This window comes from Ostrea edulis, chromosome 8 (genome assembly GCF_947568905.1).
Source record: "Ostrea edulis chromosome 8, xbOstEdul1.1, whole genome shotgun sequence".
NCBI classification, from domain to species: Eukaryota; Metazoa; Mollusca; class Bivalvia; order Ostreida; family Ostreidae; genus Ostrea; species Ostrea edulis.
Window position 1 is genome coordinate 63,646,477 of NC_079171.1, and position 17,551 is coordinate 63,664,027.

Below are 17,551 nucleotides of genomic sequence, written 5' to 3' on the forward strand. Positions count from 1 at the left end.
TTGATTTCATCACTGTTTTATGATGATTTTATTTTGATACAATATTTTGGATAAGACAACAGGCATAGCTTAAATTCATGCAAGTCCACAAGAGCAAAGGTACAGTTTAACTAAAGTAAAACAAAGAACAATACATTTAATAACAAGATGTGTTTGTGAAAGACTAATGCCCTCACATATCGCCCAAGGTCATGAGGTCCAAAAAGTTTGGTATCAAAAGAAGTATCTTGTCACAAGAAATACACATGTGAAATATGAAAGCCCTATCACCATCCATTCCAAAGTTACGACCAAAATTAACTTTTTACAAACAGACAGATGAGCAGGCCAAGAACTACACGCCCTGAATCTACGATTGCCGGGGGGGGGGGGGGGGGGGCATAAAAAGTTTGCATTACAATCCCATGGAAATGATTATAATTTAAAATGTGTATGATGATGAAATTGACAAGATTTCAAATGTTTTGAATTGATTGAATGATTCAAGCGTCAATTTTTTTAAGTGTTAGATAGATATGTAACAGGCGTGTTCATTTCATCACAGAGGGTCGGATTTCTGAACCTTGATCAGCTGATTATTAAAACTCGAGCTCGTTATCTCGGAAATCTCTGAACTTGAGGAATTAAAACTCGAGCTCGTTGTCTCGGAAATCTCTGAACTTGAGGGACTGGCACGTGGAGTTGGAATCATCTTTGGTATGGATTGAGGCAGCAACTTGAACAGTCCTAGAAAATGATATTTAACATACCAGTGGCTTAAAAATTCCTTGAAAAATGTAACTTATAAGCAATTTATTATTATTATGATAAACAGTCTTAGAAAATGTTTTAACTTCTGAACATTCATAGGAAAATGTCATAACATATTAGAGACTTGAACATTCGTAGGACAATGTTATAAGTTATCATTACCAACATAATGATGTATTATTTTTCTTACTTTGGTTTTGAAGTTTCCGTCTGATGAGCCGCGTTTTGAAAATTGTCATCCTGTGTGTCCCGTATGTGGAGCTGGTCCTGCAGTCGGGTGATTTCAGACATGGAAATGTTTGTATTTCTACATACAAAACAAAAAGTCTTGTTAGAACAGGTGCGTGAGGTAGCGAGTTTTCTGGTATTAAATCCTAGCTGTGTTTAATGTACAAACGAAGGTATATTACACCATCACAATGGCCAACTTTCCTTTTAAAACATGAATGAAATTATGAATATTAGCAATACATGTAGTTGTCTATTCCTTTCAGGTTTAATTAGCTCAGTAGATTAATTAGCTCAGTAGATTAATTAGCTCAGTAGATTAGCGTGTCAAGTGCTGATCTGTAGTTTCCGGGTTCCGAGTCTTGCAGGGTTTTAATTTTTTTTTCAGAATATTTTCTACTTCAACATCATTTTCTGACGAAATAAAGTAAATTTTGAAAGTTTTCAATTTCAAAATATTGTACATATCCTCCATTTTTCATCCACATTCTGTGGTGTAGTAGTCCTCATTAATACGAAACTAAGAACTGAAAGTTACATGAGATCCCCCATAAGACCAGAGACATTTGATATGAATGAAAAGGCATTTATATTCGAAATTAATAAATAAATTTTGCTGATATTTATATTTTCATCCATGTTTTAAAAGGAAGTCAGCCATTATGGCGATGTAGAGTACCTCCTTAAGGTTAAATCCGCCAATGGTGCAATAAACTTGTTTGAATGAAAGACTTGATGTGATTAACCTACTAGTCTACATGTTACACTGCTTAGTGAAGGCTGCCGTCCCTCTCCCTGGGAACCTACTACATGTTAGACTGCTTAGTGAAGGCTGTCGTCCCTCTCCCGGGATGTGATTAACCTACTACATGTTAGACTGCTTAGTGAAGGCTGCCGTCCCTCTCCCCGGGAAATATTGCCAGGACAGAACTAGTCTCCACTAAGAAAAGTATCGGGATCATCGCCTTTTTTTTTTTATATCTACTATCTACACAATTACAACTCTGGGTTGAAATGCTAGATCCGCGCCTTTACCTCCAATACTTACGATTCTGGAATGAAATGCTAGATCCGCGCCTTCGCCTCCAATACTTACGATTCAGGGATGAAATGCTGCCCATCTACGGTGTTTTTCTTTTTGAGATACTGCTCGAGTTTGTCAATGGTAGTCTTTAATGATTGACACATTAGCTCCGCCTCCTTTCGGCCATTCCGTTCCTTCTCTAACTCCCCATTCCGGAGATTAAGTATAGCCTGCGTATGTTCTACTTTGTACGTTAACTGTCGACATCTGAAAGTAGTGCACGATCATTTATTTCACTATCGACATCTGAAAGCAGTGCACGGTCATTTATTTCACTGCCGACATCTGAAAGTAGTGCACGGTCATTTATTTCACTGCCGACATCTGAAAGTAGTGGTGGTGGTGGTGCATTAGTATTGTTGTTGGGCCACATCGCTCACCTGAGTCACCTTGGTCCATATCAGAAGACTTTCCATATATATTTGCATGTAAAACCGTAGTCCCTATTATGGCCCCAACCTACCCCTGGAGGCCATGGTTTTTACAAACTTGAATCTACACTATGTCAGAAAGCTTTCATGTAAATGTGAACTTCTTTGGCCCAATGGTTCTTGAGAAGAAGATTTTTAAAGATTTTTCCTATATATTTGTATGTAAAACTTTGATCCCACCTTGTGGCCCCATCCTACCCCCAGGGACCATGATTTGAACAAACTTGAATCTGCACTATGTCAGAAAGCTTTCATGTAAATATCGGCTTTTCTGGCTCAGTGGTTCTTGAGAAGAATATTTTTAAAGATTTTCCCTATATATTTGTATGTAAAACTTTAATCCCCTATTGTGGCCCCATCCGACCCCCGGGGGCCAGGATTTTAACAAACTTGAATCTGCATTATGTCAGAAAGCTTTCATGTAAATATCAGCTTTTCTGGCTCAGTGGTTCTTGAGAAGAAGATATTTAAAGATTTTCTCTATATATTTGTATGTAAAACTTTGATCCCCTATTCTGGCCCCATCCGACCCCCTGGGGCCATCATTTTAACAAACTTGAATCTGCACTATATCAGGAAGCTTTCATGTAAATATCAGCTTTTCTGGCTCAGTGGTTCTTGAGAAGATTTATAAAGATTTTTCCTATATATTTGTATGTAAAACTTTGATCCCCTATTGTGGCCCCATCCAACCCCCCGGGGCCATGATTTTAACAATTTAGAATCTGCACTACTTAATAAAGCTTATCTATAAATTTCATCTTTTCTGGCCCAGTGGTTCTTGAGAAGATTTTTTAATGACCCTACTCTATTTTTACCTTTTCTTGATTATCTCCCCTTGGAAAGTGGCCTGACCCTTTATTTTAACACTTTAGAATTCCCTTTACCTAAGAATGCTTTGTGCCAACTTTGGTTGAAATTGGCCCAGCGGTTTTTGAGAAGAAGTCAAAAATGTTAAAAGTTTACAGACGGACGGACGCCGGAGTACGGGTGATCAGAAAAGCTCACTTGAGCTTTTAGGGCAGGTGAGCTAAAAATCAATCAAATGGACTACTTGCATAAACTCCTAAGGAAGGATTTTTTTCTGTTCTTATTTAAAGGTATTTTAATCCACAGTTTATCCTGGGATAGCGCTATATACATGTACATCGTAGCATTCTTCATTGTAAAACAATTCAATTGTCACTGGTGGCGACGCGGTGTCCTAGAGGTTAGGGCCCCGCGTCAAACTAAGGCGTTTGACATAGGTAGTGTTCTTCCCCATGCGTCTGACTTTATAACAGTGAAAGTCGCGGAATGGTGGTCGCGGTAGGCGTTGGTACGATAAAGAACCCTCACTGCTATGGCCTTGGACGCCATGCAAATGTCTAAATTCATGCCACTTCACCTAAAGCTGGGGACATCTGTCCGAGTGAAAAATTATCGGATGGGAAGTAAAAACAACAGATAATTCAATTGTCAAATTATCACAAATACAACATAGATAAGTATCCTCACGTAGTATAACATAGATAAGTATTCTCACGTAGTATAACATAGATAAGTATCCTCACGTAGTATAACATAGATAAGTATCCTCACGTAGTATAACATAGATAAGTATCCTCACGTAGTATAACATAGATAAGTATCCTCACGTAGTATAACATAGATAAGTATCCTCACGTAGTATAACATAGATAAGTATTCTCACGTAGTATAACATAGATAAGTATCCTCACGTAGTATGGATTCCTATTAACACCATGATAGGCGAAGTCAAGGTCAAAGACACGAACAGATTCTTTTTTTAAAATCAATCTCTTCTCATGAGGCACGTAGGTATAGTTAGTCAAACAAGATGTGTTTGTGATTGATTGATTGATTGATTGGTTGAATATTTTTTAACGTCCCTCTCGAGAATCTTTCACTCATATGGAGACGTCACCATTGCCAGTGAAGGGCTGCAAAATTTAGGCCTATGCTCGGCGCTAATGACCATTGAGCAGGGATCGAAGGATCTTTATCATGCCACACCTGCTGTGACACGAAGGCTTGGTTTTTACGGTCTCGTCCGAAGGACTGCCCCATTTAGTCGCCTCTTACGACAAGCAAGGAGGTACTGAGGACCTATTCTAACCCGGATCCCCATGGGAACTGCATGTGAAACAATGATCCCCCCGTATGGCAGCAAAGTAGTTATGGTACACTGTACCCAAAGAAAGGTCTTGTCATAAGGAATAGACATGTGAAATATGAAAACCCTATCACTAAGCATTGTTATAGCCTAGGTTAAAGGTTTTCAAAAGTAGGTCAAACGTCAAAGTCAGGGGGTCAAAAACCTTTTCTTCGTAAAGAAATGTCTTTTCACAAGGAATACACATGTGAAATATGAAAGCCATATCACCATCCATTCAAAAGTTTTTGCGGACTAACAGACACACAGACTAAAAACTATATACAACCGAATCTACAATTACGATTCAAGTTTGTTCACGCCAAGCGCCGCGATGTAAAGATGTGACCACAGCAGGAATTCATTATTTTACAATGCGAAGTTGCAAATTCTCCGGCGAACGATGTAGTCCACGGGAAGTATCACGTGCTTTACCATGCTTTTTGTATTGTAGTTTGCTAAACCATGTAACTTTCACTTCATCTAGGTGATCCATGCTAGAATAGGTCCTCATTACCCCCTTGCTTGTCGTAAAAGGCGACTAAATGGGACGGTTCTTCGGATGAGACCGCAAAAACTGAGGTCCCGTCTCACAGCAAGTGTGGCACGATAAAGATCCCTCCCTGCTCAATGGCCATAAGCGCCGAGCATAGACCTACATTTTACAGCCCTTCATCGGCAGTGGTGACGTCTCCATATGAGTGAAATATTCTCGAGGGGGACGTTAAACAATTTTCAATCAATCAATCACTTCATCTAATTATATAGAACCTTTTTACCTCTCTTCGGTTTCTTTGCGCAACTTCCGCTCATATTCCAGTTGCGCTGTTTTGATCACCCACTCCTCTGACGACCTCGAGTCATGGCGGACGACGGTCGATCTGAATATGAAGAAATTTTATATTTCAGTTTATGAAGAATAAAAGAACACTGGAAAATAAGACAATATATTGATATGATAAAATATTCTGCAAAAGTTTAATATAGGTAGTAAGTGTTTCATTGCCAAGCATCCGGCTTTAGATTGATTCATTGTACATATTGTTTAGCGTCCCTTTCGAATATTTTTCTCTCATGCATATAAAGACGTCAAAATTAATTACCGATGAAGGGCTGCAAAATGTAGGCCTATACTCGGCACTTACAACCTTTTAGCAGGGGGCCTCGTTTTTTGCGGTCTCATCCTCAGGACCGTCCCATTTAAGATGAGACCGCAAAAACCGGGGCTCGATCGTGTCACAGCAGGTGTAACACGATAAAGATCCCTCCCTGTTGAAAGACCGTAATCAGTTTTAGAAATGAGAGTCACGGGTCAGTCGGATATGACCATGAATGTGTATGTCCGGTCGCACAGTAGGCTGTGATACGTTAGAGGTCCCTCACTGTGACAGTGTGTCATACATTTGTAGGTCCGGTCTCACGGTAGGCTGTAATACGTTAGAGGTCCCTCACTGTGACAGTGTGCCATACATTAGTCAAAACTTATTTGACACTTCACATAAAGCTAGTGACGTCACAATAATTGTCAAAAGAACATAAACAAGTTAGTAACACAAATATTGAAGACACAGACTTACTTATTTAGTGAAATGTACTCCGATAAAGAAACACACTTACTTATTTAGTGAACTGTACTCCGATAAAGAAACACACTTACTTATTTAGTGAAATGTACTCCGATAAAGAAACACACTTACTTATTTAGTGAAATGTACTCCGATAAAGAAACAGACTTACTTATTTAGTGAACTGTACTCCGATAAAGAAACAGACTTACTTATTTAGTGAAATGTACTCCGATAAAGAAACACACTTATTTAGTGAAATGTACTCCGATAAAGAAACAGACTTACTTATTTAGTGAAATGTACTCCGATAAAGAAACATACTTACTTATTTAGTGAAAAGTACTCCGATAAAGAAACAGAGTTACTTATTTAGTGAAATGTACTCCGATAAAGAAACACACTTACTTATTTAGTGAAATGTACTCCGATAAAGAAACACACTTACTTATTTAGTGAAATGTACTCCGATAAAGAAACAGACTTACTTATTTAGTGAACTGTACTCCGATAAAGAAATAGACTTACTTATTTAGTGAAAGGTACTCCGATAAAGAAACACACTTACTTATTTAGTGAAATGTACTCCGATAAAGAAACAGACTTCCTTATTTAGTGAAATGTACTCCGATAAAGAAACACACTTACTTATTTAGTGAAATGTACTCCGATAAAGAAATAGACTTACTTATTTAGTGAAATGTACTCCGATAAAGAAACACACTTACTTATTTAGTGAAATGTACTCTGATAAAGAAACAGACTTACTTATTTAGTGAAATGTACTCCGATAAAGAAACGCACTTACTTATTTAGTGAAATGTACTCTGATAAAGAAACAGACTTCCTTATTTAGTGAAATGTACTCCGATAAAGAAACAGACTTACTTATTTAGTGAACTGTACTCCGATAAAGAAACATACTTACTTATTTAGTGAAATGTACTCCGATAAAGAAACAGACTTACTTATTTAGTGAACTGTACTCCGATAAAGAAACACACTTACTTATTTAGTGAAATGTACTCCGATAAAGAAATAGACTTACTTATTTAGTGAAATGTACTCTGATAAAGAAACATACTTACTTATTTAGTGAAATGTACTCCGATAAAGAAACACACTTACTTATTTAGTGAAATATACTCCGATAAAGAAACACACTTACTTATTTAGTGAAATGTACTCCAATAAAGAAATAGACTTACTTATTTAGTGAACTGTACTCCGATAAAGAAACACACTTACTTATTTAGTGAAATGTACTCCGATAAAGAAACAGACTTACTTATTTAGTGAAATGTACTCCGATAAAGAAACACACTTACTTATTTAGTGAAATGTACTCCGATAAAGAAACAGAGTTACTTATTTAGTGAAATGTACTCCGATAAAGAAACATACTTACTTATTTAGTGAAATGTACTCCGATAAAGAAATAGACTTACTTATTTAGTGAAATGTACTCCGATAAAGAAACACACTTACTTATTTAGTGAAATGTACTCTGATAAAGAAACACACTTACTTATTTAGTGAAATGTACTCCGATAAAGAAACACACTTACTTATTTAGTGAAATGTACTCTGATAAAGAAACAGACTTCCTTATTTAGTGAAATGTACTCCGATAAAGAAACAGAGTTACTTATTTAGTGATATATACTCCGATAAAGAAACAGACTTACTTATTTAGTGAACTGTACTCCGATAAAGAAACATACTTACTTATTTAGTGAAATGTACTCCGATAAAGACACAGACTTACTTATTTAGTGAAATGTACTCCGATAAAGAAACATACTTACTTATTTAGTGAACTGTACTCCGATAAAGAAACACACTTACTTATTTAGTGAAATGTACTCTGATAAAGAAACAGACTAACTTATTTAGTGAACTGTACTCCGATAAAGAAATAGACTTACTTATTTAGTGAACTGTACTCTGATAAAGAAATAGACTTACTTATTTAGTGAACTGTACTCCGATACGGGACGAGGACTCTCATAACTGAAAATAACATAAGAGCATAGTATATAATAGGAATAGTGGCATACTATGTCAAGATAAAAAAAAAATTCTAATTTCATTTCAACCTCCTGGTCCCAAAACCAGAAACTGAGAATAAACTTAAGTCTAAATTTAGAATCTAGTTAACTTTTGAAATGATTTTCATCAACAAATAAAACATCTGTGTTTGATAAATTAGGGATATAAAAGTAATAAAATTTTGACTAAGTCTGTTCTCAGTTTATGGTTATCTCCCCTTCCTTACATTGTAATATTGTTTATACTGTAATATCACGTGACAGTGGTATCAAAAGGTGAAGATAACGAACAGAGATCAATCACATAACTCCAATGAAGAACACCAAATTAAGAGTTGGGCAAACACGGACCCCTGGACACACCAGAGGTGGGAACCGGTGCCTAGGAGGAGTAAGCATCCCCTGTCGACCGGTCACACCCGCCGTGTATAGTTATTATCCACTGCGTCAAGGATAATGATTTTGTATCCCAATTACTATTTATTCTGACAGAGTGGTTGTCTAAAGCAAGTGAAGAAATCAAACCATTTAGATGATTGACAAGACGTGTCAGCTCATGGTTCCCTATATAATCTTACGCAAGAACACTTCAAACCCCTCTCGTTGGACTCAGGAGTCATGCTATGAACAAACTTGAATCTTTTCTAAAAGATATTTCATATTCATCATATCTCATATTGGTTTATTGAATCATGATTACATTCCTATACTTCAAATCCCACTCAGGTCAAAACTAGCTTGACTTATTCTGAATGTTCCGGCGCTGCTCCCATCCCATTGCAATAATTTATGTCAGTATGCATGCAATGATGGGCAGCAATCAAATTATTGTCCCTCGGTAGAGGAGACCTGGGAAACCGTTGCCGAAAGACCGAGGGCAGAAATTTCCCAGGTCGACTCTCCCATACCGAGGGATAATAGTTTGATTGCCCCCCCCCCCCCTCCCCAAGAAGTCGTACAATGCGTGGTTCATTACTTAACTTACGATATAATTCTTAAAGGAGCATGGACACGATTTGAGCTGAAAATTTTAAAATTTTATTTTTCCATTTTTATTGTTTACAATACTTAACAAAGGTATTTCCAATGGTCAACCAAAATTTGAATATCAGTTGTTGAGTTACAAATGAGATACGGTATTCAGAATTGTTTGTGATGTAAACAAGGCTCGTGCCATGTTTTTGTTTACATATAGATTGCTTAATAGAAAAATAACATGTTTAAACCAAAATGAGATGTGCCAAACACTAGAAACTATTTAATTGTGTTCAGAATCAACTTTTAAATTAAAGGAAACTTTTACTATCATATTCAACCTAAGTAAACAAAAACACGGCACAAGCCTTGTTTATATAACAAGGACTTGTGACCTCTGTATCTCCCACATACCTTGACAACTGACATTCAAATTTTTGCTGACCATTAGAACTACCTTAGTTAAGCATTCTAAACATTAAAAATGAAAAAATAGAAAATCTTCAGCTCAAATCGTGTCGCTATCCCTTTGATTTCATCAGTAATGACAAAAACAAGCAAGCATTTTTTCTCTTGTTTTGTAATAATATCAATAACATTTCCCTATTTAGGTGTTTTTTCTCAAAGACTTTCGGCAAATCGCCCCGTGACGCCGTTAAAACTAGCCATATTGAAAGTGAAAGTCGTTTGGTAAATAGCATCTTAATTACCAGATCACGTGATGGAGAGAGGAACGAAGCGTTATCAACCGTGGGTTTCCGACGATGCTTAATCACTTGCATGAAAAGGTGAAGATAACGAACAGTGATCAATCTCATAACTTCTATAGAAATACAAAATAGAGAGTTGGGCAAACACGGACCCCTGGACACACCAGAGGTGGGATCAGACAAACACGGACCCCTGGACACACCAAAAGTGGGATCAGACAAACACGGACCCCTGGACACACCAGAGGTGGGATCAGGTGCCTAGGAGAACTGTCGACCGGTAACATCCGCCGTGAGTCCTGTACATGACATGAAATCGACTCGACTTAAAATAGACAAGTGCGCGAGTTCTTACTAAAACTCTTTGCTGGTTCTCCGTCCCCTGCGAGACATCTTTCAGACACGTGTTCTGAATTCTGACCCCAATAATCTGATTGTCTAGTCCTCTTCTGATCCCAATAATCTGATTGTCTAGTCCTCTTCTGATCCCAATAATCTGATTGTCTAATCCTCTTCTGATCCCAATAATCTGATTGTCTAGTCATCTTCTGTTCCCATCCTGTTTTCGCTATTTTCCGTCACTGACTGTTACATATTTTTCACTACCACGGAACAATTAATCCCAACTTTGCTGATAATTCGTCAACTAGATCTAGCCATTAATTTGTAACTGATATAGATAAGATATATCACAGTCTCGTGTTAACATTGAGAAATACACTTTCGTTTATATAAGCTATCCTATATTCGCTCGAACACCTTGTGCACGGATTGAGAAATACATTTTTTTAAAGACTTGAACTGGACACGTGTATGGAGCCAATTTCGTTGTTTTAAATCGACACTTGATCCATTGAAGTTTGTAAAGGTCCATGTTGACAGTTTCATAACAAGCCGCAGTTTACAGATCTTTAACACACAATTGTTTAAAGAACAATGAACTGCCATATTTAAAACTGATTAAGATATTTTAAATATAGAAAAGGCATTTGATCTCTTGATACTGTTGTTTGCTTTTCGTGTTATGCAGTGTGTACTTTTAGAATTTTAAAATATCAATATTCGACCTACAGTACCTTGCCATAGATTATTTATCATTTCACTTTTTCAGTATATATTTACACAGGGGTTAAGCCCGTTTTGGGTACGAACTCTGTGATACCATTATTTAGATATATTTCTATATTTATGGTATCACAGAGTTCGGGCCCAAAACGGGCTTAGCTCCTGTGTATATTTCATTTAAAGAAAAACAGTTTTTATAACAAATTATTTTGAGGTAAATTTAGTCCCAATTTTCATGTTTTTTCACTTATTATGCAAAATTGTTCAAATTGTTCAAATTTTCCCCCTATGATGCGAAGCAAATTGTGGTACCTTGAATAATCTATGAAATCATCAAGGCAAAAAAAAAATTCCTAAAAATACTATAATTATATAATTTCTTAACAAATATGTGCCGTAAAATTTCAATTTTGCATCTGGCATGTGATTTCACCGCAACACCTACAGATAAAATTATTTTGAAATTATGTGAAGAAACTACAAACAATTCTGTAATTTTTTGATATGATATCCATGAATATGAGCAACAATTTTTTTTTTCAAAAGGCATTTTTCAATGAAATATATAGTGAAAAAAAAAATGACTCGCCAGGTACCGTACATGTGTACTAATTAGAGTGCGTTGTTTTTATGATCGGCTAATTAATAATTTAATATGGCAATGATATTATGTATTAATTAAACAATTAAAACATTTTTAGAAAATATAATAAAAATCAACGGGGAAATTCTGCTTGATTGTTATAAATCAACTATTATGATACACATTGGCACTTCTCTGACCAATAAAAATGATTTTTTTTTCTCCGTTATTCATACATTTATTAAACAAAGTAATCGATTTAATTAATGATTTACTTAATGTACATCAATCATATATATATATATATATATATATATATATATATATTTAAAATATTGTTAGGTGACATATTTAATACTAATTATAATCAAATTATCTAATGTTGATTAATTATCAAAGATTTTGTATTTGTGTTACCACCACTTTCATGTGTCTAGGGAGATCTAAGGTTTTAGAACTTGTGTCCGATCCTTTTGTAATTAGGCCCTATATACATGTAAGTACATTTTCTTTAAAAAAAAAAAAATCGTTCAAACGCACTGAAAGTTGATTGACGTTGTGAAAAGAAAGTTATAAGAAGTACTTATGCAATGAAATATATATAGGATATCCCATGATTTGTGGTGTGATATGATTTATATTCAACGAGTTGTGTGTTTTCTATCCCTGAGCCTTGGCGATATTCTTTTTATCACGTTAGCCCCCTCCCCGGTTATTAGCCCCCTCCCCGGTTATTCATTAACGTCACAATATTGTTGGGAATTTTGCTTCCTGATATTTTGTAAACAAACTACGTAGGAAAACACGGTGTAATGATCAAAACTTGTGTAATACGTCATATCCAGTGAATAAAGGAATAAACACGGTGTAATAATCAAAACTTGTGTAATACGTCATATCCACTGAATAAAGGAATAAACATGCTGTAATAATCAAAACTTGTGTAATACGTCATATCCACTGAATAAAAGAATAAACACGGTGTAATCAAAACTTGTGTAATACGTCATATCCACTGTATAAAGGAGTAAACACGTGATTATAGCATTAGAGTGTCGCTATCTATTAGTTTTTTTAAATTGTTTTTTTCCCCTTTATTTATCTTTACAGTTGGGCAAACACGGACCCCTGGACACACCAGAGGTGGGATCAGGTGCCTATATAATATAAGAAATAAACTTAAGGACTGCAACATTTCAATGACGGGATTTGTTTTTCCTGACCAGCACATCGAGTTACAGTTCTGGGGAGAGGGTGGAATCAGTGATTGCAGCTAATCCTCTTTTAGTTGGGGGGATTGGTCATTTCTATCCATTGGGGGGGGGGGGGGGGGGGGTCTTCCATCACACTTTTAGGGGGCTGAAAGGCCATTAACACGGGAAGGAACCCATCTGAAACTTTATGGATCCGCCGCTGCTCTGTAAGCTTAAGGCGCCTCTTTCACTTCTCACGTTTTGGATCCGCCGCTGATTTGTAAGCTTAAGGCTTCTCACTTTTTGGATCCGCCGCTGCTCTGTAAGCTTAAGGCACCACTTTCACTTCTCACGTTTTGGATCCGCCGCTGCTCTGTAAGCTTAAGGCGCCACTTTCACTTCTCACGTTTTGGATCCGCCACTGCTCTGTAAGCTTAAGGCGCCACTTTCACTTCTCACGTTTTGGATCCGCCGCTGCTCTGTAAGCTTAAGGCGCCTCTTTCACTTCTCACGTTTTGGATCCGCCGCTGATTTGTAAGCTTAAGGCTTCTCACTTTTTGGATCCGCCGCTGCTCTGTAAGCTTAAGGCGCCACTTTCACTCCTCACGTTTTGAGCAGACATTAGAGATCTCAGACAAAATCCAGCACAGGGATGAAAAAGACACGTGTGTTTTTGTTGGGTTTTTTTTTGGGGGGGGGGGGGGGGCGTAATCTTTTTTATTCATACTGCAATGATATACATTACATGTGCTAGAGGATTTAAAAGTTTCAATTCAAAGCAATGTGTAGATTACAATGAAATATTTAGTTATCAAAATACAGGAAAATATATATAACTTTGTTTTTTAAACATTGTCAGCAATGACGGTAAAGTCCTTAAATATACTTCATATCTACAAGTATATCCAAAGTTTCAATATAGTGTCTAGCCTCAAGGTCAGAATCGGCAGTCAGTTACATTTTCCCACGCTTAGCAATCATATTAACGCAATCATTTCCGGAACCATACCGCATACGCTTGTCCGATTTCTCACGAGCACTGCTAGACCAATACGCTCTTCCTGTACCGTATGTTCTGACTTTTTCGTTAAAAAGCATGTTTTGTTTTCTTTTGTTTTTATTTCCTAATTGATATTTTAGTGATGTTACGGTTTTATCCATTGTGTCTTAAATAAACAGGGGTGGATTCAGAAACTTTTTGACGGGCGTGCGACCAAATATGATACCGTTTCAAATAAATGGGAATTTGCATACTAGTGTCGCAATTAGGCAATTTAAAAAAAAAAAGTATTTAAACAAACGTTGGGAGGAGAGGGGGTGGGGTTGGTGAGGGGTTCAGTGTTGGGTTGCAACCACCGTAACCCCTAATCTCGGTTGAGATTCGGCTCGGCTGACTATCTGGACTGACGCCTTCACCGAGTTCCGGAGCAATCCTTCATAATTCATGTCTGGAAATTTACTTTCAGCTTCGGTTCTAGCAATTAATTTGCACTTAAGTGACACTGCCGTTCGCTTTAAATCAGTGATTTAACTGTTAAACTAACTCTATATCACTATCACTTTTGCATTGCTTACCGTCTAGGTATGAAAATCCCAGAATGAAAATAGTTACTAAATTTTCTGTTCCAATGAAGATTTCCATGGCACAGTATTTCATCTCCTGAAATTGAAGAGTTCCTATAGTCTGTTTTATTATCGGCCGCAGGAGCGGCCGATCTATTTGTGATTGTGTTAGAAAGTGCGCATGGGGAAATGAGACGTTATTTTTCCTGTTTCAATAGAATGATATTTTATTAATTACAGTCATAAAAGTCATGAATAAGATATTTTAAAATTGTTCTATATTGAGTCTTACTTGATTTTTAAAAACCTATTTTATTTTTTTCTTAACGTTCATAAGATGTTAATTAATGATTCTATTGAAGTTTTTCATTACAATAAATGCTCCCCAGGTGAGGAGTGTGCAAGATATAAAAGCAACTCGTTATGAATATGAATTTCCGGATAGTAATTCAGTAAAATAAGACAAAAGTTAGTAAAAATAAAAGATATGTTCAGTTTAAATTCACTTTTTGTGCATCATTATCCTGTGTTTTGAAAAAACAACCCTAATATTGCATTTCGCATTTCGGGGCAAGTTACAGCATTTTCTGCAAAAATCATCTCGTCACGTGACATAGATCCAGGGTATTAGCACGTGCAGATTCTGCGTCCTTTTTCAATTGACAGCCGATGGAAACGCATCATCAAAAATGGTAAGAGGTGTATTAGCAAATACTCATCAAGGTTGTCAGATATTTGCACCATTTAATGGAGTACAATGTACGGCAGTAGCACTCATTGCTTTGCTAACATTTATGACCTGCTTCAGAAGTCCCCGGTTTGACTTCACGTCAGATTTCAGTAGTGTTCAGTTAGATCAGATGTTGAACGATGGCACTAAACTTTATGCCACTATTTCTCAAGAATTTCAATCATTACAATATTTAGGCCACAATCAAATGCCAAAAGTGTTGAATTACCAAGATAACGACTTTACTTTGGAATATTTTCTTGACTATTATTATGGAATCGTAGATACAGGGACTGTCACTGTTTCACAAAATGACGAATTTGGACAAATGAATTTGTATGATGCATTATCACAAGCAATGCTTATATCTTCAAATTTCTTGTTGACTCTAAATGATCTTACTATTGCTTTGCATGCAGATATAAGTAACAATCGGTTCTTGGTATTTGATTCACATCAGAGGAATCAATTTGGATTTCAAGATGCAGATAATGGTGCGGCGGTGTTGTTGAGTTTTGAATCTTTTGAAGAATTGCACCATTACATTTGTGCTAGCTATTCATCATTTAATTATGAACTCACTCCAGTCACAAGAGTAGAAATAAGCAACCAGGTAAATAACAGTACAAATGTTGACCCCAATCAACGTGATGGACAACATAAATGTGTCTGTAATGATCATTCATATGTCTCAAAATCTAACTGCAAAAAGAGAGCTCGACAAAAGAGAAAACGCTGTTATGTTGAAAATAGAAATGCCTCTGAAACCATTGAATCTGATGTAAACAGACCAGTTGATTATATGGTTTATGAAATAGATATGTTAGATGTTTGTGAACAATGTAATGTGTCAACAGACAGTAGCGTTGAATATGTAGACTATTTGGAACTGCCTTTTCATGTACATGAGTATGAAGAAAGCATACGAGAGTCCCCTGATAAGTGTTGTTCATGTTGTTTTAGAATTCTATTTAAAGATCAAACTTTTTTAATGTCCGAGGTCAATGATGCATGTAAAAGTATTGATTTGAATGTAAGCAGTGATTTATGTAGCACATGTAAAACTACGTTGAAACAAAATAAAATACCAAGCATTAGTCTAAAAGGAAATAATTTAGACACAGGTTTAGTCCCCAGAGAGCTAGAAGGTTTAACTCTTCTTGAAAAGAAAATGCTTAGTAAAATAAATGTATTTATGACATTAATTTTTCTTCCTGGGGGACAGTATGCTCAGAAAGGATTGGTTTTAAATCTTCCAGTGAATATTGAAAACATAATTGAACAATTTCCACAGAATTTGGAACAGTGTCCTCTTATAGAACTTAAGTTTGAGAATAGTAATGGATCTCTATATGTCGGTAATCACCATAAAATAAGAAGCAAAAAGTATGCAGAAGCAATGCATTGGTTAATCAAAAATAATTGTTACTACACTGATCTGAGCTTCAATGTAAGTGATGTTGTTAATGATTTAAACAAGTTGAATGAAAATTTCAGTACATACAATAAGGAAGAAGAAGAATTAGAAGAAGCTGTAATGATTCCAGTGGATAATAGTTGCAATATTTCAAAACATGCATATATTCATGTTCAAAGAAGTAAGTCTGAACCTGTAAATATCTTGTTAACAGAACATGGAGAAGAATTAGCATTTCCTTGGCTATTCGTAAATGAAAAAAATGGTTTTTGTGCAGAGCGCCCCCTAAAAATAAATCCATCGATGTATTTCAAAGTGAGGCTTTACAATGAAAAAGGACATTTCAGAAAAAACATGACATATTTATTGCATACTGCTGCATCTTATAATATCTCTTTATTAAAACAAGAGTTGGGAATTCACATGAAAATTTTGAAGACTGTACATTCGGGAGACCAATCTTTTGTTACAGCTGGTGATGTTAAAAATATGAATGAAAATTCAGATTTACTTGAAAATTCTTACATGTTCATGAAGAACATTAAAGGTACCGTTGCTTACTTTAGAAATGTTTTGTATGATCTTTTGGCAATATTTAAAAGCTTGGGCCCTCCTACACTCTTTGTCACATTGTCAGCTGATGATTTACATTGGCCAGAATTGGGAATGACACTTCAGAATATAAATTTTAAAGATGCTTTTGGAAAATCTTTTTTTCAGTCAATGAGGAAAGATCCTTTACTTGCTGCTACACATTTTGATAGAAGATTTAGAGCATTGCTAAAACATGTTATTTTAGGAAAAACTAAACCTCTAGGAACAGTGTTGGATTACTTTGCACGCATCGAGTTTCAAAATAGGGGGAGTCCTCATGTTCACATGTTTTTATGGATTGATGGGTTACCTGCTGAACTTAATCATAATACATCATCTGAATTCATTCATTATATTGACAGAACAATTTCATCAAATGTTCCAGATGTTGAACAAGATTATGAACTAAATTTACTTGTAAAGAAATTGCAAACACATCATCATTCACCATATTGTA

At 36.0% G+C, this 17,551-nt stretch overlaps 1 protein-coding gene across 2 annotated transcripts in view; it reads right to left on the reverse strand.

Moving 5' to 3' along the window:
- LOC125660704 (uncharacterized) overlaps positions 1–17,551 on the reverse strand; it is an 18,962-nt gene continuing 1,411 nt past the window's right edge. The window contains exons 1-6 of one of the 2 annotated variants that reach the window (XM_048892443.2): positions 10,305–10,449; positions 8,182–8,226; positions 5,428–5,529; positions 2,075–2,269; positions 941–1,057; positions 1–726 (exon numbers count right to left, since the gene is read on the reverse strand). In XM_048892443.2, coding sequence (XP_048748400.2) covers positions 624–726; positions 941–1,057; positions 2,075–2,269; positions 5,428–5,529; positions 8,182–8,226; positions 10,305–10,342 — 600 coding nt within the window. In that variant the 5' untranslated portion in view covers positions 10,343–10,449 and the 3' untranslated portion in view covers positions 1–623. Of the gene's footprint in view, positions 727–940; positions 1,058–2,074; positions 2,270–5,427; positions 5,530–8,181; positions 8,227–10,304; positions 10,450–17,551 lie in introns of those variants that run through there. The other variant, XM_048892444.2, reaches the window with a different exon arrangement.